Source organism: Oncorhynchus kisutch, linkage group LG8, assembly GCF_002021735.2.
Source record: "Oncorhynchus kisutch isolate 150728-3 linkage group LG8, Okis_V2, whole genome shotgun sequence".
In the NCBI taxonomy this organism is placed as follows: Eukaryota; Metazoa; Chordata; class Actinopteri; order Salmoniformes; family Salmonidae; genus Oncorhynchus; species Oncorhynchus kisutch.
Genome location: NC_034181.2, coordinates 75,887,738 through 75,913,607, shown reverse-complemented (window position 1 = coordinate 75,913,607; position 25,870 = coordinate 75,887,738). Strand labels below are relative to the sequence as shown.

Genomic DNA, 25,870 nt, shown 5'->3' with positions numbered 1-25,870 from the left:
GCCCTACACCCACAGCCCACACCTACCCAGCCCAGCCTGCCCTACACCCACAGCCCACACCTCCCCAGCCCAGCCTGCCCTACACTCACACCTACCTAGCCCAGCCTGACTTACACCCACAGGCCACACTTACCCAGCCCAGCACCCACAGCCAACACCTACCCAGCCCAACCTGCCCTACACTCACACCTACCCAGCACAGCCTGCCTTACACCCACAGCCCACACCTACCCAGCCCAGCCTGCCCTACACCCTACACCCACAGCCCACACCTACCCAGCCCAGCCTGCCCTACACCCACAGCCCACACCTACCCAGCCCAGCCTGCCCTACACCCACAGCCCACACCTACCCAGCCCAGCCTGCCCTACACCCACAGCCCACACCTACCCAGCCCAGCCTGCCATACACTCACACCTACCTAGCCCAGCCTGACTTACACCCACAGGCCACCCTTACCCAGCCCAGCACCCACAGCCAACACCTAGCCAGCCCAACCTGCCCTACACTCACACCTACCCAGCACAGCCTGCCTTACACCCACAGCCCACACCTACCCAGCCCAGCCTGCCCTACACCCACAGCCCACACCTACCCAGCCCAGCCTGCCCTACACCCTACACCCACAGCCCACACCTACCCAGCCCAGCCTGCCCTACACCCACAGCCCACACCTACCCAGCCCAGCCTGCCCTACACTCACACCTACCTAGCCCAGCCTGACTTACACCCACAGGCCACACTTACCCAGCCCAGCACCCACAGCCAACACCTACCCAGCACAACCTGCCCTACACTCACACCTACCCAGCACAGCCTGCCTTACACCCACAGCCCACACCTACCCAGCCCAGCCTGCCCTACACCCACAGCCCACACCTACCCAGCCCAGCCTGCCCTACACCCACAGCCCACACCTACCCGGCCCAGCCTGCCCTACACCCTACACCCACAGCCCACACCTACCCAGCCCAGCCTGCCCTACACCCACAGCCCACACCTACCCAGCCCAGCCTGCCCTACACCCACACCCAGCCCAGCCTGCCCTACACCCACAGCCCCACCTACTCAACCCAGCCTACCCTACATCCACAGCCCACACCTTTATCATCTCAGCCTCATCTGTTAGCACTGGGTGGCCCTCTCCTCCCCCTCTGTTTACATCCAGATGACAGCACCCGTCCTCAGCTTCCTGATGCTGACCAGAGATGTCCCCGTGACCCGGGGTTGGGACCAAGGGGGAGAGAATGGGCAGAGGGGAACCTATAGCTGCCACACCAGATCCAGCTCTATACTCTTGTCCACCAGCTCCAGCATTGTGCATTTAATCTAAAGAAAGGCCTCCAGATTTCCTAGCTTAGGTAAACGAATACAAACATAGACTGAGAACAACTTCTAAAGACCAAACCCCAAGGCAGCCCGTGGCTTCTCACTGACACATTTGACATTATAGTAATTTAGCAGGCGCTTATGCAGAGGGGGGGGGTCCACCATTGGTGCCAGGACAGAGGAGAGATTGGACTGGGCTGAGTGGGAGAGCCAAGAGACCTGAGGTGGCAGAACGGAGTGCTCGGGTTGGGGTGTAGAGCTTGAGCATAGCCTGAAGGTAGGGATGGGCAGTTCCTCTTGCTGCTCTGTAGGAATGCACCATGGTCTTGTAGTGGATGTGAGCTTCAACTGGAAGCCAGTGGAGTGCGTGGAGGAGCGTAATGACATGAGAGAACTTGGGAAGGTTGAAAACCAGGCAGGCTGCAGCATTCTGGATAAGTTGCAGGGGTTTGATGGTTCAAGCAGGGAGCCCAGCCAACAGCGAGTTGCAGTAGTCCAGACGGTACAGGACAAGACCCTGGATTAGGACCTGTGTGAGGAAAGGTTGTACTCTACGAATGTTGTAGAGCATGATCCTGCAGGAGCGAGCCACTGCTTTGATGTTTGCAGAGAACGACAGGGTGTTTGTCTAGGGTAACTCCAAGATTCTTTCCAGTCTGGGAGGGCGACACTGTGGAGTTGTCAACTGTGATAGAGAGGTCTTTGAGCAGGCCTTCTCCGGGAGGAAGAGCAGCTTAGTCTTGTCGAGGTTGAGCTTGAGGTGGTGGGCCGTCATCCAAGTTGAGATATCTGCCAGAGATGAGTGTCGACACCTGGGTGTCAGCAATGATAGGAGAGACCATGTGAAGATATGATGGAGCCGAGTGACTTGGTGTATGGAAAGACGAGGGCCTAGAACCGAGCCCTGGGTCCCCCAGTAGTGGTGAGAGTATGTGGTGCAGACACAGATCCTCTCCATGTCACCTGGTGACACGCACAACTAACAAACAACTATCTAACCTCTGATCTCAAATACCACCATTTGTGTTTCCATATAAAGCGACTGGGAACAAAATAAAAGTGAGGGTAGACGGGGCTGTGTTATTATGGTGCTATGCTTCACTACCAGTCCTAAAGTGACTGGTTTGTCACAGTGTAATTTATAGAAAATATATTACTAGAGAGGAAGTAGGAAGTGATAGGAAAATATGCTCCAGAGTGGTTCACATACCATAAATACTGTAGTGCATTCAGACTGACCCTAGAGTATCTTTCAAATTGTTAACACCCCATGTAAAGTCTTATTGCCTGACTTCAGATCAGCAGTTGCAGGCATGTTGGATTATATCTGGCTCTTCTTCCTCTTTTGGACCAGGCTATGACTCACACTCTTCTCCCCACACTGTTGTTAAAAGTTACCCACATATCTAAGATCAGATTAACCTACCCTCAATTCTATCCTTATCCATTGCGGAGTAAAGACATATCTGAACCTGTATCAGTGGTTAGAGATAGAGACAGCATATACCTTACTGCTCTGCACACCTCTGTCTGTCTGACTGACAGCTACACCTCTACCTCTTCCAGTTTTCCCCCAACTCCCTGGCACAGCCAAATTTACCAGTCCCAGCAATGTACAGGCCTCCTCGTCAGACTCTCTGTGCCAACTACAGGCTGCCCATAATGGAGGCCTAGCCCGGCCCAGTAATCCATCCTTCTGTTTACAACTGCTGGGGCCTCTCTTACACAACCAGCTACATGGAGGAGCTCATGTCACGCTGACCAAGACGGCCAACCTCAAACATCCACACAGATATCTGAACCAGCCAGAGTCTTAACCCTGCTCTCTCTCACTCTGTCTCTCTCTCTCTCTTCCAGTCTCTCTCTTCATCCAGCTCTACTCTCAATCACTCTATCTCCCCTTTTGGTCTGACACTACTCTAGCTCAGGGTAGATTTCAGGCCTATTCTTCCAAATCATCTGACACTTAGTGGCTGCTCCAGTTGCTCCTGCCCCGACATCTTATTTCATAGGCCTAGGGAGTGGGGTTTGGCAAGCTGCTAATACATGAAACCAATATGACTTCCACAACTGGTCGGTGGAAAAAAGCATCAGGCACCTTGCTTCAGGTAATTGATAGCTTCTGCTGGGTGATATGGACAACCAGGGAACTGTGAACATGCTGTGTGTGTGTGTGTGTGTGTGTGTGTGTGTGTGTGTGTGTGTGTGTGTGTGTGTGTGTGTGTGTGTGTGTGTGTGTGTGTGTGTGTGTGTGTGTGTGTGTGTGTGTGTGTGTGCGCATGTGTGTGTGTGTCTCTCGCTCTGGCTTCCCAGGTTACGTTGCTCTGGGGGTAACAGTCACACGGCTGGAAACATTATATTAGCCCAGGAAATAAGCCCGAGCCACTTTCACTTTCCTGTGACATCACACAACTTCCAGTAATAAAAGTGCTGCTCTTACCTATTCCTGCATATCATGACATTACAGTTGCCCCATATAGAGAAATTTGATTTGCCAAATTTCCATGAGGACTGGTGGGAAGATAGCTAAAGCTTCTGCATGGGGACGGACTGGGATGGTTGGGGTGAATTAGTGTCATGTGTTGACTTGGTCTCATCACTGTGCAGGCTAAGTCCACTTTGAAGGCCCCTGACTGTTGACATCACTAAAGCTGAGCAGGCATTGGAGTGAACAGACTGAGAGGTGGGGGGCTGGAAAAACACTAGGCCTCTCACAGAGAAGGGGTGGGAGGAGGTCTTATGTCTATTCAGGCCCGAGAGATGAGTTGGGGGGTGTGTGTGTGTGTGTGTGTATGTGTGTGTGTGTGTGTGTGTGCGTGTGTATGGTGTATAAGTGCGTGTGTGTGTGGTACTTGTGATCTCCTTGGTGATTGAAAGGCTGCCCTTTCCTCCAGATTGACCCCCCAAGGGTCATGGGTGCCATCAATTATGTCACCCCCAAACTGGGCTTCCCTATACACACCGAATTATATGAAGTGTAAAACATTAGAAAAATGTGTCTGAAACATCAGAGAAGCACATATGAGCAGACAAGGGGGGGTGTGGGGTTGTAAAGAGACACCATAGAAGGAGTAGGCCTCAACAAGTGAGTGTGTTTGAAGGCATTGTCATGCATTAGCAAGGGCAGGGTGTCTATGTACGGCAGAGCTACAGTCCATCTTTAAGGGCAGAATGCAGGGAGGACGGACGGACGGACATATGCTTTGCACAGGGCCAAATGAGGCAGAACCCAATTGGCTTTTGTGGTCGTTTCTTTTGTTGGCAAAGAAAAAGCAAATCTGTTTGAGGGTCGCAATCCAACAGTCCAATTCAGCCCCACAAACATCACACAAAAACCCTACTCGCACGGATCTAACCGTCGCACAGGTCAGCATGAGAGCGGATCCAGTTGAATTTAATGGTTAAACCACATACCCCCATCTAAATGAGCTCTGCAGATGGCTACCACACACACACAGATTTGCCTCCACATCAGGGGACTGGTAAGGACATACACATTCTACACAGACTACTACCCCAGCCTTCCTGACTAGACTAAATGAATCACTGTCCCCCATAAGAAAGCATCTGGGGTATAAGGACTAACTTAGGACAGAAAAGATGGAGCTTGACAGAGATGGAAGACACATGGCACTTGCTCACATGAGCATGCTACTAGACTGCTCCCTCCCTCCACCTAAAAGTTGATCCCAGATTGTAGATAGCAGATTCGGATCAGCACCTCTCTCTTGCCAATAAAATATTTTTGCTGACTGGGGGAAAGCCAGGATCTCTCCCAGAAAGTTACAATGTTACACACACTCCAATGCTCCACACCTCATTTCCTAAAAAATGCTAAACCAATAATGGGGATTTCCATCAATTTCCTGCAGCATCGCTAGCACAAGAGAAGGTGGTTTAGCATGTCTATAGGGACAGAACTGGGCCATTTATAGGAGGTAAGCTCTGATTGACTAGAGTTAACATTAGAGTAGGGCTGAAAATGCTGTGCTTTAACTATTCCATTGAAAGAACACAGGCCTCAGACCCATCAGGTCAACCCCAGCTCTGGCTAGAGAGGTATGTGACTGTATGAACAGAAAGGCCTGAGGTCCATCCCTGCTCTGGCTAGAGTGGTACAGTGCCTTGCAAAAGTATTCATCCCCCTTGGCGTTTTTCCTATTTTGTTGCATTACAAACTGTAATTTAAATAGATTTTTGGGGGGGATTTCATGTAAATGGACATACACAAAATAGTCAAAATTGGTGAAGTGAAATGAAAAAAAGAACTTGTTAAAAAAAATTCAAAGAAGTTTCAAAAGGAAAAGTGGTACATGCATATGTATTCACCCCCTTTACTATGGCACCCCTAAATAAGATCTGGTGCAACCAATTACCTTCAGAAGTCACAGAATTAGTTAACTTCACTAGGGTAGGGGGCAGCATTTGGAATTTTGGATGAAAAGCGTGCCCAAATTAAACTGCCTGCTACTCAGGCCCAGAAGGATATGCATATAATTAGTAGATTTGGATAGAAAACACACCATTAAATCCATTAGAATTTTTTTTAAAGAATATGACACCACAACAAACCTGCCAAACCTGCAAAAACTCCCAGACCAGGCAAGGAGGGCATTAAAACTTCTTAGGGCTAGGGGGCAGTATTAGGGAGTTCGGATGACTGACGTGCCCAAAGTAAACTGCCTGTTATTCAGGCCCAGAAACTACTAATTGGTAGTATTGGATAAAACACTCTGACGTTTCTAAAACTGTTAAAATAATGTCTGTGAGTATAACAGAACTGATATGGCAGGCGAAAACCTGAGGAAAATCCATCCAGGAAGTACTATTATTTTGAAAGGCTGTTTTTACATTGAAAGCCTATCCACCATACAAAGACTTAGGACCCAGTTCACGATCTCTATGGCTTCCTCTATATGTGAGGAAGCCAGTCTTTAGGCATTGTTTCAGGCTTTTACTCTGAAAAATGAGGGAGATACAGCACTTTCAATGAGTGGACAGTGGAAATTTTCAGACATGGGCCAAGCGCGTGATCGGGAGGGTGCCTTTCTTGTTTCTCCTTTTCTATTGACGAAGCTTTTGTCCGGTTGAAATATTATTGATTATTTATGACAAAAACAACCTGAGGATTGATTTTAAACATCGTTTGACAAGTTTCTACAACTTTTATTGTACTTTTTAAAACTTTTCGTCTGGATGTTGAGAGCGCGCATTGTGCCTTTGGATTACTGAACCAACAAAATTGAGGTTTTTGGACATAAAGAGGGACATTAGAGGGACATTACAAAACAAAAATGTATTGTCTAACATGGAGACCTGGGAGTGCCACCAGATGAAGATCAAAGGTAAGTGATTAATTGTAACGCTATTTCTGACTTTTGTGACACCTCACCTTGGTTGGAAAATGGCTGTATGGTTTTCTGTGGCTTGGCGCTGACCTAACATAATCGCATGGTGTGCTTTTGCCGTAAAGCCTTTTTGAAATCTGACACAGCGGTTGGATTAACAAGACATTTATCTTTAATCCTATGTATAAAACTTGTATCTTTTATCCATGTTTATGATGAGTATTTCTGTAATTTGACGTGGCTCTCTGAAATTTCAACGGATGTTTGTTTGAGACAATAATTACTGTACATAACGCGCCAATTTCAACTGAGGTTTTAGGACAAAGATGAACTTTATCGAACAAAACACACATTTATTGTGTAACATGAAGTCCTGTGAGTGCCATCTGATGAAGATCATCAAAGGTTAGTGATTAATTTAATCGCTATTTCTGACTTTTGTGAGCCCTCTCCTTGAATGGAAAATGGCTGTATGGTTTTCTGTGATTAGGCGCTGACCTAACATAATCGTGTGGTGTGCGTTCGCCATAAAGACTTTTTGAAATCGGACACTGTGGTTGGATTTACAAGAAGTTTATCTTTAAAATGGTGTATAATACTTGTATGTTTGAGGAATTTAATGTATGGGATTTCTGTTGTTTTGAATTTGGCGCCTTGCAATTTCACTCGCTGTTGTTGAGGTGGGACGCTCACCTGTGTGCAATCTAAGTGTCACATGATCTCAGTATATATACACACCTGTTCTGAAAGGCCCCAGAGTCTGCAACACCACCAAGCAATTGGCACCATGAAGACCAAGGAGCTCTCCAAACAGGTCAGGGACAAAGTTGCGGAGAAGTACAGATCAGGGTTGGGTTATAAAAAAATATCCAAAACTTTGAACATCCCAAGTAGCACCATTAAATCCATTAGAAAATGTTTTAAAGAATATGACACCACAACAAACCTGCCAAACCTGCCAAAACTCCCAGACCAGGCAAGGAGGGCATTAACTTCTTAGGGCTAGGGGGCAGTATTAGGAAGTTCGGATGACTGACATGCCCAAAGTAAACTGCCTGTTACTCAGGCCCAGAAGCTAGGATATGCATATAATTGGTAGAACTGGATAAAACACTCTGAAGTTTCTAAAACTGTTCAAATAATGTCTGTGAGTATAACAGAACAGATTTTTTATTTTGAGGTCACCAACCTTTGAAAATGGTGTCTGTGGGAAATTCAAAGGAAATCCTCCCAGATTGCAGTTCCTATGGCTTCCACAAGATGTCAACAATCTTCAGAAAGGGTTTCAGGCTTGTTGTTTGAAAAATGAGCTAGAATTTGTAGTTTTTCAAGGTGGCTCTCATTTTGACTGTAGTCTTGTGGCGCGCATGGATGAGGGCGCGCACTTCGTTATTTATCTCCGGTATTGAACACACTATTCTCCGTCTTAAATTGTATCATTTATTTACATATTAGGGTACCTGAGGATTGATTAGAAATTTTGTTTGACTTGTTTGGACAAAGTTTATTGGTAACTTTTGGGATTCCTTTGTATGCATTTTGAACGAGTGGAACAGGTGGATTACTGAATCAAGCGTGCAAACTAAATACTTTTTGGGGATATAAAGAAGGACTTTATCGAACAAAATGACCATTTGTTGTGTAGATGGGAACCTTGGGATTGCAAACAGAGGAAGTTCTTCAAAGGTAAGTGATTTATTTTATCGCTATTTCTTACTTTTGTGACGCCTCTGCTGGTTTGGAAAATGTTTTTAAATGCTGTCGTATGCTGGGCGCTGTCCTCAGATAATCACATGGTACGCTTTCTCCGTAAAGCCTTTTTGATGTATGACACTTGTATTTTCATGAATGTTTAATATTACGATTTTTGTATTTTGAATTTCGCGCTCTGCAATTTCACCGGATGTTGTCGAGATGGGGCGCTAGTGTCCCATCTTTACCAAAGAAGTTAATCAGAGAGGCAACAAAGAGACCAAAGATAACCCTGAAGGAGCTGCAAAGTAAACTGCCTGTTACTCAGGCCCAGAAGCTAGGATATGCATATAATTGGTAGAACTGGATAAAACACTCTGAAGTTTCTAAAACTGTTCAAATAATGTCTGTGAGTATAACAGAACAGATTTTTTATTTTGAGGTCACCAACCTTTGAAAATGGTGTCTGTGGGAAATTCAAAGGAAATCCTCCCAGATTGCAGTTCCTATGGCTTCCACAAGATGTCAACAATCTTCAGAAAGGGTTTCAGGCTTGTTGTTTGAAAAATGAGCTAGAATTTGCAGTTTTTCAAGGTGGCTCTCATTTTGACTGTAGTCTTGTGGCGCGCATGGATGAGGGCGCGCACTTCGTTATTTATCTCCGGTATTGAACACACTATTCTCCGTCTTAAATTGTATCATTTATTTACATATTAGGGTACCTGAGGATTGATTAGAAATTTTGTTTGACTTGTTTGGACAAAGTTTATTGGTAACTTTTGGGATTCCTTTGTATGCATTTTGAACGAGTGGAACAGGTGGATTACTGAATCAAGCGCGCAAACTAAATACTTTTTGGGGATATAAAGAAGGACTTTATCGAACAAAATGACCATTTGTTGTGTAGATGGGAACCTTGGGATTGCAAACAGAGGAAGTTCTTCAAAGGTAAGTGATTTATTTTATCGCTATTTCTTACTTTTGTGACGCCTCTGCTGGTTTGGAAAATGTTTTTAAATGCTGTCGTATGCTGGGCGCTGTCCTCAGATAATCACATGGTACGCTTTCTCCGTAAAGCCTTTTTGATGTATGACACTTGTATTTTCATGAATGTTTAATATTACGATTTTTGTATTTTGAATTTCGCGCTCTGCAATTTCACTGGATGTTGTCGAGATGGGGCGCTAGTGTCCCATCTTTACCAAAGAAGTTAATCAGAGAGGCAACAAAGAGACCAAAGATAACCCTGAAGGAGCTGCAAAGCTCCACGGTGGAGATTGGAGTATCTGTCCATAGGACAACTTCAAGCCGTACACTCCACAGAGCTGGGCTTTATGGAAGAGTGGCCAGAAAAAAAGCCATTGCTTAAAGAAGAAAATAAGCAAACATGTTTGGTGTTTCGCCAAAAGACATGTGGGAGACTCCCGAAACATATGCTAGAAGGTACTCTGGTCAGATGAGACTATAATGTAGCTTTTTGGCCATCAAGGAAAACACTATGTCTGGCGCAAACCCAACACCTCTCATCACATTAAGAACCCCATCCCCACAGTGAAGCATGGTGGTGGCAGCATCATGCTGTGGGATGTTTTTCATCGGCAGGGACTGGGAAACTGGTCAGAATTGAAGGATGCGCTAAATACAGAGATATTCTTAAGGGAAACCTGTTTCAGTCTTCCAGAGATTTGAGACTGGGACGGGGATTCAACTTTCAGCAGGACAATGACCCTAAGCATACTGCTAAAGCAACTCTCGAGTGGTTTAAGGGGAAACATTTAAATGTCTTGGAATGGCCTAGTCAAAGCCCAGACCTCAATCCAATTGAGAATCTGTGGTATGACTTAAAGATTGTTGTACACCACCAGAAGCCATCCAACTTGAAAGAGCTGGAGCAGTTTTGCCTTGAAGAATGGGCAAAAATCCCAGTGGCTAGATGTGCCAAGCTTATAGAGACATATTCCTAGAGGCTTGCAGCTGTAATTGCTGAGAAAGGTGTCTCTACAACGTATTGACTTTGGAGAGGGGGTGGGGGGTGAATAGTAAAGCACGCTTAAGTTATGTTTTTTTGTTTCTTGTTTGCATCACAATAAAAAATATTTTGCATCCTCAAAGTGGTAGGCATGTTGTGTAAATCAAATGATACAAACCACCCAAAAATCTATTTTAATTCCTGGTTGTAGGGCAACAAAATAGGAAAAATGCCAAGAGGGGGTGAATACATTCACAAGCCACTGTATGTGACTGTATGAACAGAAAGGCCTGAGGTCCATCACTTCTCTGGCTAGAGAGGTATGTGACTGTATGAACAGAAAGGCCTGAGGTCCATCACTGCTCTGGCTAGAGAGGTATGTGACTGTATGAACAGAAAGGCCTGAGGTCCATCACTGCTCTGGCTAGAGAGGTATGTGACTGTATGAACAGAAAGGCCTGAGGTCCATCACTGCTCTGGCTAGAGAGGTATGTGACTGTATGAACAGAAAGGCCTGAGGTCCATCACTTCTCTGGCTAGAGAAGTATGTGACTGTATGAGCAGAAAGGCCTTGAGGTCCATCACTGCTCTGGCTAGAGAGGTATGTGACTGTATTAACAGAAAGGCCTGAGGTCTATCACTTCTCTGGCTAGAGAGGTATGTGACTGTATGAACAGGAAGGCCTGAGGTCCATCACTGCTCTGGCTAGAGAGGTATGTGACTGTATGAACAGAAAGGCCTGAGGTCCATCACTTCTCTGGCTAGAGAGGTATGTGACTGTATGAACAGAAAGGCCTTGAGGTCCATCACTGCTCTGGCTAGAGAGGTATGTGACTGTATGAACAGAAAGGCCTGAGGTCCATCACTTCTCTGGCTAGAGAGGTATGTGACTGTATGAACAGAAAGGCCTGAGGTCCATCACTTCTCTGGCTAGAGAGGTATGTGACTGTATGAACAGAAAGGCCTGAGGTCCATCACTTCTCTGGCTAGAGAGGTATGTGACTGTATGAACAGAAAGGCCTGAGGTCCATCACTTCTCTGGCTAGAGAGGTATGTGACTGTATGAACAGAAAGGCCTGAGGTCCATCACTTCTCTGGCTAGAGAGGTATGTGACTGTATGAACAGAAAGGCCTGAGGTCCATCACTTCTCTGGCTAGAGAGGTATGTGACTGTATGAACAGAAAGGCCTGAGGTCCATCACTTCTCTGGCTAGAGAGGTATGTGACTGTATGAACAGAAAGGCCTGAGGTCCATCACTGCTCTGGCTAGAGAGGTATGTGACTGTATGAACAGGAAGGCCTGAGGTAAGGCTACATTACTGTGTGAAAGACCTGTCAGATCCCACTCATGTCTTCATCCTGCGAGTGAAGCTGGCAGGTCTGCTAAGTCTGTTAGAGAGAGAGGAATACATAGTGGACTAGTATGAGTTCCCTAGGGGTGCAGTCCCATTGTAAAGGCTGTAGTAGAGTACTGTCAGGGCTAATACAGACAGCTCCTCTATAAGGTCCCCAGGCTCTGACAGACATGAGGCTAACTGACCCGTATGACCCTGTCTCCTGTACTGGGTGGCCTAGAACAAGACAACCACCATTTACAATCATGAGTAATATGAGTTAGAAAATGGAAAAGATACTATCTGTTTTTAGACTTGTGAATTTATCCCACTACACACACACCCCTGTTCATTTCATTGTGTGTGCTTCTGCTCCCCACCCAGGGAGCCCGGCAGGCTGATGGGAGCTGAGTGGGTAAACAGTGTTTATAAGGCAGTTAGCCAGCAGAGAGAGGATGCAGCCCTCCAGGCAGCTCTTACCCAAATAAAACAGACATTTATTACACCGTACATGACCCTCTCATTACACATAAATAGGAATTAATGAGAGCTATATCTGGCGCTCCCCACGGAGGGAGGCGGGCCCCTCTAAAGGACTAACGTTAATTACACTGTCCTACATCTCACCCACTTAACACCGCCCACTAGTGTGAGCTATCTGGAGGGGTGGAGGGGAAAGACTCCCCCACTACCTGCAGTGATCTGATTGCCCCAGTCAGCTTAGTGAGATGGCATGACCCAAAAAAGAAGTTGAAGTTAGTTTAAGACATTTTTGGGGGATACTGTACTGTATCATTCTGTTTTTTATAGCAAAATAATCATCTTGAGAGTAAAGTGTGAAGGTACTGTATATGTTGACCCACAAACACACTTGATGTTTTATCTCAGTTGGCTTGTCCACCTCATACAGGACCTCCTGAAAGAGAAACAAACTAAAAAACGAAATAAGGAACTTCCCAGCATGTTACTAAGCTCCACTAGTCCTCTCACTTCTCCTCCTCTATCACCCAACCTGCATCACATCATCTCTACCTGCTCTATCACCCAACCTGCATCACATCATCCATCATCTCTACCTCCTCTATCACCCAACCTGCATCACATCATCCATCATCTCTACCTGCTCTATCACCCAACCTGCATCACATCATCCATCTCCCTCTCTCTCCCCACATCCATTCATCCATCATCTCTACCTCCTCTATCACCCAACCTGCATCACATCATCCATCTCCCTCTCTCTCCCCACATCCATTCATCCATCATCTCTACCTCCTCTATCACCCAACCTGCATCACATCATCCATCTCCCTCTCTCTCCCCACATCCATTCATCCATCATCTCTACCTCCTCTATCACCCAACCTGCATCACATCATCCATCTCCCTCTCTCTCCCCACATCCGTTCATCCATCATCTCTACCTCCTCTATCACCCAACCTGCATCACATCATCCATCTCCCTCTCTCTCCCCACATCCATTCATCCACTATCTCTACCTCCTCTGTCTCCCTCTCTCTCTGACTGCCGTTTAAATCCTCCCATTATCTCTTCCTCTACTTTCCCCAGCAAGTCTCCCCCCCCCCCCCCCCCCCACACCTGAAACGTCCCAAATAATCTGCTGCATCTTCTCCATAATTCCTCTCTTTCTTTGCGATTCTTCAAGCGAATCAGACAATGTTACACTCCTCTTCCCTTTACACTCCTCTTCCCTTTACACTCCTCTTCCCTTTACACTCCTCTTCCCGTCAGGATTCCCCTGTTCTCCTGCTCTTTGTTCTCAACGCAGCTTAACGCACTTAAGAGCCTGAACACAATAGCTGCACTGATGACTTTGGAGAATTAAAATGGGGAATTGCACAACATGTGCAGAGGGGTGAGACTGGGGGAATTGGTAGGTGGGGTACTTCAGTTAACTTTGCTACCTGTCTGCTACTACTGTGTCTTGCCTCTACTGTTCCTGCGACACAGAAAGAGTGTACCCACCAACAATAAGGTGTTTATTCACAGATAATCAAATGAAATATCAAGGGGAAGAGCCTGGAAGAATCACAGTGGAATCTATCTCTGGGGATGAACATACACGTTTGCTACAGGAAAACATGAATCCATTTTACAATATGTTTTTTACTCGCAGAAAACAAAACAAGCACCCTTCTGTGTCTGGGGGAAAAGGTGGGACTGAATGTTCCTGTCTGCTGCTACACTGTCTAGAGCCAGAGCCTACAGTGAAGCAGTACTTCCTCAGTTTGCTTTTCATTCCCATAAAAGAAAAACAGAACCGCCCCTCTGTGTCTGTGTTAATTGACTCGATCCCACACAGAGACGAGCATCAGATCAGTTGGAGAATAAATAATTACACCTGGATCAAAGTGATGCAATAATTGCATGTCAAGTGTTGGTTAACGTTAATGTCTATTGTCAGCAGAAAGAGGGTGTGCTTTGGAATGGGAGTATGGAGACATCTTTCTTTCATCTCTGTTTCTGTTTAACTCTCACTGTCTATCTTTCTCTATCTCTGTCGCTCTCTCTCTCTCTTGCTCGTTCTCACTCTTTCTTTCTCTCCTCTCTCTCTCCCTTCAATCTCTTTCTTTCTCACTCTATATATCCTTTCCCCTCTCTCCCTCTGGGTTTCTGTGACAGAAGCAGGCAGAGAGAGGCCCTGCAGCTAGCCCGCCCGTCCTCCCGTCCACAGCCACAGTGAATGTGATTAAGCTGAGCAGTGATTAATCTGCTCTGCCCTGTGATTCCTCTTTACCAGTTTAATGGATGTTATCGCCCCCCTCTGAAGACTTATCTTGCTGATCAGGGCCCGGCTAGGAGGAAAAACAACCTGCTAAATAAATAAATAACAGAGGAAGAGGATTGGAGGAGCTGCTAAGAGGAGAAGACAGATCAGTCCAGGTAAAGTGCTCATTTGTTTTCTAAGAAAAATAGACAAGTGACTTCAAAGTCTGCCAATACAGTAGAAACACTGTCAACATCACAATCCATCAGACAAACAAAATGAATTACCCAAACTGGTGTCAATAACAAATATCTTTGTTTTTTATGAACGCACAAAGAAAGAGAGAGATATTCTATAGGTAATTATACATGGTTTGGGATGAGAATATAACAAGCAAGAAAATGAGCTTGAGGGTTTGAGGGTTTGCTGAGCTTTTTCTTCATTATGGAATAAGAAGCAAAGCAATAGCACTTCCTTATTTGATGTGTCCATATTAGGAGTTCATCTTAGATGAAAAGTAGGGTAATGATGTCTCAGACTGCCCCATGTATTCCATATACAGTAAAGGCCGGTGTTTTGGTGTGGTGAACCAAAACACCTCACTTTTCTCCAGAAGATAATGACTTGTATTATGTTTACTGTTAAATTATCAGAGAGAAAAATCACATACAGTACACTATTACATCTATGACTAATAATGATAGCAATTTAAGCAGATAGCAGGATGTGGTCAATCATTGTTAGGTGTTGTTTAAAAATGATACAGAGGAAATCCCGAGAGCCTAGGAGAGTGCCTTCAATGTCACGTCAACAGCTGAATTGGATTTAGACCTTGGGAGGCTGTGTGTGTAGTGGTTGGGTGGCCTGTGACGGAGGCCTTCAGTGCAGTGAAAGGGTTAAAAAAAATCCCTTTCTACACACACACACACACACACACACACACACACACACACACACACACACACACACACACACACACACACACACACACACACACACACACACACACACACACACACACACACACACACACACACACAGTGGTTTTACTGTAGATTCTGTCACACAGCCAATCCCCTACTGAGATTCCAGTCAGTACCTCAGTCTGCAGGTACAAAGCCTGCGGGCTGCAGTGGCTGCAGGTAACATAAACACTGCTGCCTTGCCTCTGCAGCCCCACTCCGCAGCGCACCGTATCTGTGCTGCATGAAATTCTCTAAAGGGGTTTAAGTATTTACCCAGAACACTATCAGGCTCTGCCGAAAATGCAGCTTACCCTGTTGAATAAGTACTTCAAAGAGAATCGCAAATACCTTTTGCCTGCGATTTATGCTCCATTTTCTACCCCTCTCTCTCTTACTTTTCTTCTCATTTTATATTTCCCCTCAACACAAGCCTGCTCCGTAATGTCAAATGTATTATCAGCCATATATTTCCTTTTTAAATGAATAATAACAATAATCTTGGAGTCATTTCTTTTCAGTGTGGAGAGTTGTAAATAGGTTGCAGCAGGTGTATTAATATAGAGCTGGAGGTAAACAAGGCCGAGCTGGAATGAACACCAGGATTATACACTATTCTGTGTTCTGTGATAAGGACAACACACACTACTATCCAGGTAGCCTGGTGCGAGCGCACACACACACACACGGAAGCATAAACTACTCCACATTTCATATACTGTTACACACACACACACACACGGAAGCATAAACTACTCCACATTTCATATACTGTTACATACACACACACACACACACGGAAGCATAAACTACTCCACATTTCATATACTGTTACATACACACACACACACACACACACACGGAAGCATAAACTACTCCACATTTCATATACTGTTACATACACACACACACAAGGAAGCATAAACTACTCCACATTTCATATACTGTTACATACACACACACACAAGGAAGCATAAACTACTCCACATTTCATATACTGTTACATACACACACACACACACACACACAGGGAAGCATAAACTACTCCACATTTCATATACTGTTACATACACACACACACACACGGAAGCATAAACTACTCCACATTTCATATACTGTTACATACACACACACACAAGGAAGCATAAACTACTCCACATTTCATATACTGTTACATACACACACACACACACACACACACACACACACACACACACACACACACACACACACACACACACGGAAGCATAAACTACTCCACATTTCATATACTGTTACATACACACACACACACACACACACGGAAGCATAAACTACTCCACATTTCATATACTGTTACATACACACACACACACACACACACACACACACACACACACACACACACACACACGGAAGCATAAACTACTCCACATTTCATATACTGTTACATACACACACACACACACGGAAGCATAAACTACTCCACATTTCATATACTGTTACATACACACACACACAAGGAAGCATAAACTACTCCACATTTCATATACTGTTACATACACACACACACACACACACACACACACACACACACACACACGGAAGCATAAACTACTCCACATTTCATATACTGTTACATACACACACACACACACACACACGGAAGCATAAACTACTCCACATTTCATATACTGTTACACACACACACACACACACACACACACACACACACACACACACACACACACACACACACGGAAGCATAAACTACTCCACATTTCATATACTGTTACATACACACACACACACACACACGGAAGCATAAACTACTCCACATTTCATATACTGTTACATACACACACACACACACACACACACACACACGGAAGCATAAACTACTCCACATTTCATATACTGTTACATACACACACACACAGGGAAGCATAAACTACTCCACATTTCATATACTGTTACATACACACACACACACACACACACACACACACACACACACACACACACGGAAGCATAAACTACTCCACATTTCATATACTGTTACATACACACACACACACACACACGGAAGCATAAACTACTCCACATTTCATATACTGTTACATACACACACACACAGGGAAGCATAAACTACTCCACATTTCATATACTGTTACATACACACACACACACACACACACACACACACACACACACACACACACACACAGGGAAGCATAAACTACTCCACATTTCATATACTGTTACATACACACACACACACGGAAGCATAAACTACTCCACATTTCATATACTGTTACATACACACACAAAATCACAAACACGTACAAATAATCACAGACACCCTTAACATTACAAACATACTCAATATCGATAACAGACAGCTACAGTGCATTCTACTAAAACGCTAAACTGAAAAACTGCTAAGATTTACCAGAAGATAATAAATGGTTTTATAATACAAATATATAAGTTATAAAAATGCTCTTTAAACTATTTACTGTTTAGTTCACACTTAATCTGGCTTGCATGTGTGTGGCCTGTATATGAAACTGTTAGAAAATGCCTCAATAAACTAGAGAGTGAAACAGAGTAGTATGATTCTAATGTAGCTTAGCCTCAATAAACTAGAGAGTGAAACAGAGTAGTATGATTCTAATGTAGCTTAGCCTCAATAAACTAGAGAGTGAAACAGAGTAGTATGATTCTAATGTAGCTAAGCCTCAAGCCTCTAAATGTCCTGCTCTTTCTTACCTACCGGGCACAGAAAAACAACCGCTAGCACAACCCCCCAAAAAAAACATTCCCCCAAAATGATTAACGCTGAAACTGCACACTACAGAACCATAACATCTATAATGTTTTACAAACCCATCAAATAAGTGGATAGGGATTAATTGGCCCTGACGACCTTAAAATAATTATATGAACAGTGCAACTCTAAACTCCCAATGAAAGTGATACACTTTGATAATTAGATTCTTGGCTCTGACCCGCTGAAGTCAATAAAGGTTATTAAGGCCAATTGCTGTCTAAACGCATTAGAGGCAGAGTAAACTGTCTGTATATAGGAGGGAGGGAGGCCCTCCTGCACTAGTTCAGCCCAGCACCAATACGATAATCCATTCTGCGTCCTGAGGTTTCTCCTCTCCCGCCGGTGTCTGTCTGCACTCTGCCATAGAAAACCAGATTGGATTCGCTTAACCTTTCCAGAGCTTTGATCAAATGAGCTCACACTGCAATAACATTTACATTGACCCCTCTCTCTCTTTCCTTCTCTCTGTCGTTCTCTCCTTGAAGCTCCATCCCCTCCTCCCCCTTGCTAGGTCAATAACCTAATCAGCTATCGATGGCGACCTGGCCAGCCTGCGAGTGATTACTCTGTGCTCCCCCTGAGTTGCTCCCCCTCAGCAGCCCGCCCCAAATTGTTACTAAGGATCAACATTAAATAAGGAGGGAGTGAGGGAAAGGAGAAGAGAAATGATGAAACGGTCACAGGCCGCGTCCCTACACATCACGTTCCTCCACGGCTACATGACGGGAGTGTGACCAAACCCAGAGGAAGAGAGAGACTGACTAAATGGGTACAGGGAGACGCTAGAAGACATGGCCCGGGTACCCCTTCCTGTTTTGTAGATCTTGAAGTATACAAATATATTCAAGTGTGTGGATTATATTTATTGTGAAAGTAGATACATTTTCTTGATACACGCTGAAAGATTTTCATCTACAAGGATCGTTCAACTGTCAAATGAGGAATAGAGAGAAGGAGAGGGAGAAGGGGAGGGAGAGAGGGAGAGGAACAGAGAGAGAGAGTGAGAGAGAGAGAATACCGTCTGAAATCTCTTTGCATGCCAGCAGCTTTTTAAGTTATGATATGAGCAGCCACAGAAGTCAGGGAAAGTGACAAATTAGGGGAGAAGCTGTAGTGTGCAGGCAGAGCTGGTATATCAATTAAAGTCAAACTGAGTGCATACATTAGCATCATCACACACACACATACACACACACACACACTCACACACACACACACATAAACACAAACCAAAAAAGGAAATATGCTATGTTTTGTTGCTTCTCCCGTACAGCAAAAAGAAGGATATAAAAAATGAAAGATAATAAATGCCACACCAGTATTTAAAATATTTTGCATAAAGCCAGACTGTCTCCCTCCTTTTGTTAGCCAGGTGGAAGCTATTCATTGTTGCTGGTTTAAGTAAATGTCAGGATTGTATGAGATCCATGATAGTAGGTCCTAGAGGGGCTAGGCTGCGGACCGGGCCCATCCAAACCATAACAGGGTTCCACCGCCCCTCGCTCCATTTCTAGTCTGGATCACAGGGGAACAGAGCCTTTACACCCCTGTCCTTTAACCACGGGGCGCAGCCTGTACCCCTCGTCTTCTGAGAGAGGTGGAACCCTGGACCTTCTTCATACCTGTTCTCATATCTGATAACCACTTCAATTCCTTTATCTATGCATGGAGCACTCGTGCACCCACCCATCCTCCCACACCCACCCTCCCACACCCACCCACAGCTGATCTGAATACTCTTTATTTAGCCTCTCTCTACCACTGACTTCCATCTACCTCTTGTTGTTTCTATTAGGAAGCGACTTCAATTCATGAGGTAACAGTTTGGAGATAAAAGGAAGAGAGAGAAAACCTCTGGATGTGTTTTATCAGAATGTCATTCAGATGGCAGGGTGAGTATTTGCATGACAACAGGATGGAGAACAGGGACTGAGCCCTAGGGAGGAAACTAGCATCTATAAACAGACAGCAGCTTCTGAAATATACTGAACACAATGCAAGGCTATGTATGTCGCAGGCATAGACCCACACACACACACATACACCCGCACACACACATACACACACACATACACACACAAATCCAATATTATACCGTCTTTGTTGTCAATTAAAAACACTACTGTGTTTTTCCTTTTTTTATGTGTCTAATATGGTTAACATTTTCAAGATTAAGCATACAGCATGAAATTATCCCAAAATATGAATAAATATTCAAATGTCATACATTTAGGACACTGTGGATTTTTTAAATAGTCAAATGAAAAACACCAACTGACACACTGATATTCTGATATTTTAAATAGTTTTGCTAAAAAATGATAATAAAAATAGTTTATGTATAAGTATATGAAAATATAAACAATGTAAGTAAGTTATAAAATCATTTGACAATTCAAATAGAAGTGTAATAAACAAACATAAGCGATCGAAAAAAGGAAAATAAAAATGCATATATAACTGATTTCTATAATACTGAGAAAGGCCTATTTAATCAGTATGTGGTACAATATTGCTTATGAAAGCACAAAGAGCCTCCATCAACAATAGTGGCCCATTCGATTTGTTCTTTTTCCACAAACACAACGAGCATGGTTTGATTTACTTAATGGGTCAAAGACAAATACCTCCCTGATAAACTACTTCATGTTGTTTCATTTAGAAAACAACACAATGCACCTTCAGTAAAATACAAAATGATAAAGAAGAAAACTAGTAAATAGAGTTTACAGAAGCTAAATGGGAAAGTATAAATTACCAGCATGCCTCTAATATAAAATACAAAATAGTAAAACAAACATTGCTCTAAAGGGAATGAGATTTTTTTTTAAATAAAATATGATGCTGTAGACTACTCAAGGCAATGTGTAGCAGACACACATCTGCATGTCTGACTAGTGCCAGGGAAAACTAAATGGTGAGTGGGGTCTGGTTGACAGTGAGAGAGAGAGAGTGAGAGAGCGAGAGACACACACAGATGGTTGACCATTAGAGAGAGAGAGAGAGGGATGGCTGGTTTATCATCAGAGAGAGAGAGAGAGAGATGGCTGGTTTATCATCTCAGAGAGAGAGAGAGATGGCTGGTTTATCATCAGAGAGAGAGAGACACACACAGCTGGCTGGCCATCAGAGAGAGAGAGATGGCTGGTTTATCATGAGAGATAGAGAGAGAGAGATGGCTGGTTTATCATCTCAGAGAGAGAGAGAGAGATGGCTGGTTTATCATCAGAGAGAGAGAGACACACACAGCTGGCTGGCCATCAGAGAGAGAGAGATGGCTGGTTTATCATGAGAGATAGAGATGGCTGGTTTATCATGAGAGAGAGAGAGAGAGAGAGACACACACAGATGGTTGACCATCAGAGAGAGAGAGAGAGAGAGAGAGAGAGAGAGAGAGAGAGAGAGAGAGAGAGAGAGAGAGAGAGAGAGAGAGAGAGATGGCTGGTTTATCATCAGAGAGAGAGAGCGAGAGAGAGAGACACACACAGCTGGCTGGCCATCAGAGAGAGAGAGATGGCTGGTTTATCATGAGAGAGAGAGATGGCTGGTTTATCATGAGAGAGAGAGAGAGAGAGAGAGAGAGAGAGAGAGAGAGAGAGAGAGAGACAGATCAAGTCTTCACATCTCACTCCTGCTCCTCTCTAAGTACAGGTTCAAATCACACACTTCATCTGAGCTCTAGATGAGATTAGACCCATCTCACCCTCCTCCTGGCTGTGTGGACGCGAGTGAGCCAGCCAGCCTGCCTGCCGGCCAGCCTGCCTGTCTGTCTGACTGCCTTCCTGTGTCTCAGTGCAGAGCAGCACCGTGCTTCTCCAGGCTCCTCTCTTTATCCCCGCTTGAGTATTAGATGTGATTACTGCTCAGCGCTCCACACTGACAAAGACAGAGAGAGAGAGAGAGAGAGAGAGAGAGAGAGAGAGGGAGAGAGGGAGGGAGGGGCAGAGAAGGAGAGAGAGGGAGCAAGGGAGGGAGCGAGGGAGCGAGGGAGGGAGGGAGGGAGGGAGGGAGGGAGGGAGGGAGGGAGGGAGGGAGGGAGGGAGGGAGGGAGGGAGGGAGGGAGGGAGATGGAGGTAGGGAAAGAGAGAGAGGGAGCACAGCTCTGGTCTTGGCTGTTTCAGTGATACAAGAGTGCCCCCTACTGCTCCACTCTGCAGAGTTACAACACACACTTTGATACAATAGCAGAGCCGAGATTAGACTAACACACATGCGCGCACGCACACACACACACACACACACACGGTAAACAGATGTGACTAAGTAGACTTCAATGTGAACAACCCATCCTCTCTCATTTATGAGAATGAAATGACTGAGAAAATGGAAAGATGTGTCAGAACAATTACTAGTCCCTTGTGATTTGGTGAAGAGCTGAGGAAGACCATGTTGAACCAGACATTCTTAAAATCACACCCGGGGTGTGACACAAAGACACTTCACAATCACACCTGCACTCTCTGATTATTATCGGTCTAGTTTGTGCAATGAACTCAAGCACAGGCATATTTGAGGTTACACAGATGTATACAGCCAATCAGCACAGATCCTGATGGAGGCTGTCCACTGTGAGAATGCTGATCACGTTGGAACAGGAAACTGTGTCACTAATAATCACTGACTGCAGAAGTGTGTGAATGAACTGAAGTGTTCCAGTAAAGCTCTTTGTGATTAGACTTTGTACGGCTCTTAAATGGCAATCGTAGACAGTCAACCTTACTACGACACACTGGTATGTGTTATTACTGGGTCCCAGTGGGTCTCTGTGCAGTCTTACCATGAGCTCCATCTCTCTCCAGTCATTCTCCAGCTGCTCCATGGGTCTGGCCCACCAGCTGCAGAACCGGGTGTAACGCTGGCCCTGGAACCAGTACTGCCTCAGCCACTCAAACTCCACCTGCACACAACACAACACAGTCAGGTAGAGGAACCATATAGGATTATAGGAATAGTTCAGATCCTAGACAGGCAGTGGTAGATCAGTCAAGCCGTATGAAGTCCAGATGGAAATATTGGAAAGCTCAAACTTGCAAAAACATGGAGGTACTAAGACATGGAGGTACTAAGACATGGAGGTACTAAGACATGGAGGTACAAAGACATGGAGGTACTAAGACATGGAGGTACTAAGACATGGAGGTACAAAGACATGGAGGTACTAAGACATGGAGGTACTAAGACATGAAGGTACTAAGACATGGAGGTACTAAGCCATGGAGGTACAAAGACATGGAGGTACTAAGACATGGAAGTATATCCGTCTATCAACGCCAAGGCCTCTACTGTGCTTTAGAGCACGAGTGAGAGACAGGAGATAACAAAAGGTTAAATCTGTCTGTTGGGGATTTCCCTAGTCAGATATGTACAGAGAATGAAGTGTACTGGAGTCTAGACTTCCTAGAATGTCTGTTTACACAGATGGTCATCCCTATGAGAATAGACAACACACCCATCGACCCCCATTTCCCAAACCATCCCGACCCTACACACCTATACGCCTCATTGCTCCACCCTCTCCTCACTCTGAACAGGCAGTTAACCCACTGTTCCTAGGCCGTCATTGAAAATAAGAATTTGTTCTTAACTGACTTGCCTAGTTAAATAAAGGTCAAATTAATTAATTAAAAATTTAAAAACTCCTCCTCCTCTTCCTCCTCTACTTCTCCTCCTCCTCCTCCCCTACTCCTCCTCTTCCTCCCCTACTCCTCCTCTTCCTCCCCTCCCTTCCTCCTCCCCTACTCCTCCTCTTCCTCCTCCCTTCCTCCTCCTCTTCCTCCTCCCCTACTCCTCTTCCTCCTCCCCTACTCCTCTTCCTCCTCCTCTTCCTCCTCCCCTACTCCTCCTCCCCCCTACTCCTTCTCTTCCTCCCCTACTCCTCCTCCTCCTCCCCTCCCGTCCTCCTCCCCGTCCTCCTCCTCTTCCTCCTCCCCCACTCCTCCTCTTCCTCCTCCCCTACTCCTCCTCTTCCTCCTCCTCCTCCCCTCCTCCTCTTCCTCCCCTACTCCTCCTCCCCTACTCCCCTCTTCCTCCCCTACTCCTCCTCTTCCTCCCCTACTCCTCCTCTTCCTCCTCCTCCTCCCCTACTCCTCCTCCTCCTCCCCTACTCCTCCTCTTCCTCCTCCCCTACTCCTCCTCTTCCTCCTCCCCTACTCCTCCTCTTCCTCCCCTACTCCTCCCTCTCCTCCCCTACACTCCCCTACTCCTCCCCTACTCCTCCTCTTCCTCCCCTACTCCTCCTCCTCCCCTCCCCTCCCCTCCTCCTCCCCTCCTCCTCCTCCTCTTCCTCCTCCCCTACTCCTCCTCTTCCTCCCCTACTCCTCCTCTTCCCCTACTCCCCTCCTCCCCTACTCCTCCTCCTCCTCCCCTACTCCTCCTCTTCCTCCTCCCCTCCTCCTCCTCCTCTTCCTCCCCTACTCCTCCTCTTCCTCCCCTACTCCTCCTCCTCCCCTACTCCTCCTCTTCCTCCTCCCCTACTTCTCCTCTTCCTCCTCCCCTACTCCTCCTCGTCCCCTACTCCCCTACTCCTCCTCTTCCTCCCCTACTCCTCCTCCTCCCCTACTCCTCCTCTTCCTCCTCCCCTACTCCTCCTCTTCCTCCTCCCCTACTCCTCCTCGTCCCCTACTCCCCTACTCCTCCTCGTCCCCTACTCCCCTCCTCCTCCCCTCCCCTCCTCCTCCCTTACTCCTCCTCTTCCTCCTCCCCTACTCCTCCTCCTCCCCTACTCCTCCTCCTCCTCCCCTCCCCCTCCCCTACTCCTCCTCTTCCTCCTCCCCTACTCCTCCTCTTCCTCCTCCCCTACTCCTCCTCGTCCCCTACTCCCCTCCTCCTCCTCCCCTCCTGCCTCGCTCCGCAGGGGAATGACAGTTTACTCTGCAGAGCGGCTCACCTGTCCTCCACTGGGAGTGTTTATGTTTTCAGCTCTTTTGAAGTGCTGATTTAATCCTCACAAGGACACGTCACGTAGCCAGGTGTATGGATGTGCGTGTGTATGTGTGTTTGTCTGAGAAAGTGTGTGTGTCAGAGATTGCCCCAAATGCCGGTGATGCAAATGCAAGGCGCTCTGAGTTGCCCTCCCCGAAAACATCCTACAAAGCACTGTTCCAGTACAAAAGAGTCGCATATCAAATGTGAAAGTGACTACAAGACCTACTGTTCATCTCCAACTACTAGTCTGTGTATTGTTCTTGTAGGGGGCATTAGTAGGTATGGTACAGGGTTACATTAGCTCTATAACACATAAGCACAACACAGAGGAAGAAGATGACAAGAATACAAAGACATTTCCACTTCACCCTTTGTTCAGTGGCTGGCCTTCTAGGCTATACAGTGGCACAGGATACAGAGAAACTGTCCGCCATTTTGGATCCAAAGGGGGCTGATCACAGCGGTTTGACATGCAGGGGCTGGGTCACGTACGGGGGGGGTACATGGGCCATAGCACGGTTCAGCACCTTCACAACCACTCCATACAACAGACCCTTCAAACAAATGTCAGGCTTTATGGCTCTTCAACCCTCCACTCCCCCCCTTGAACAGTACAGCTCACACACACAACAAAGCAAGAGAGAGGGGACAAACATAGACTGTCCTTTCTCTACCTCCACCCACCGCTCCCCTTCTCTCTCTGATTGTCCGTCTGTCCTTTACTGAGGGAACACAGCCTGTGGCTCCGCTTTGAGCCAACATGGACTCCTA

The 25,870-nt window shown here is 45.8% G+C and overlaps 1 protein-coding gene across 3 annotated transcripts in view; it reads right to left on the bottom strand.

Annotated features, from left to right (window-relative positions):
- LOC109883903 (FTO alpha-ketoglutarate dependent dioxygenase) overlaps positions 1 to 25,870 on the bottom strand; it is a 184,003-nt gene that overhangs the window by 122,214 nt on the left and 35,919 nt on the right. For 2 of the 3 annotated variants that reach the window (XM_031831238.1, XM_031831239.1), the window contains exon 7: positions 22,953 to 23,072. In XM_031831238.1, the coding sequence (XP_031687098.1) occupies positions 22,953 to 23,072 (120 nt within the window). Of the gene's footprint in view, positions 1 to 21,878; positions 22,052 to 22,952; positions 23,073 to 25,870 lie in introns of all 3 variants that reach the window. The other variant, XR_004210909.1, reaches the window with a different exon arrangement.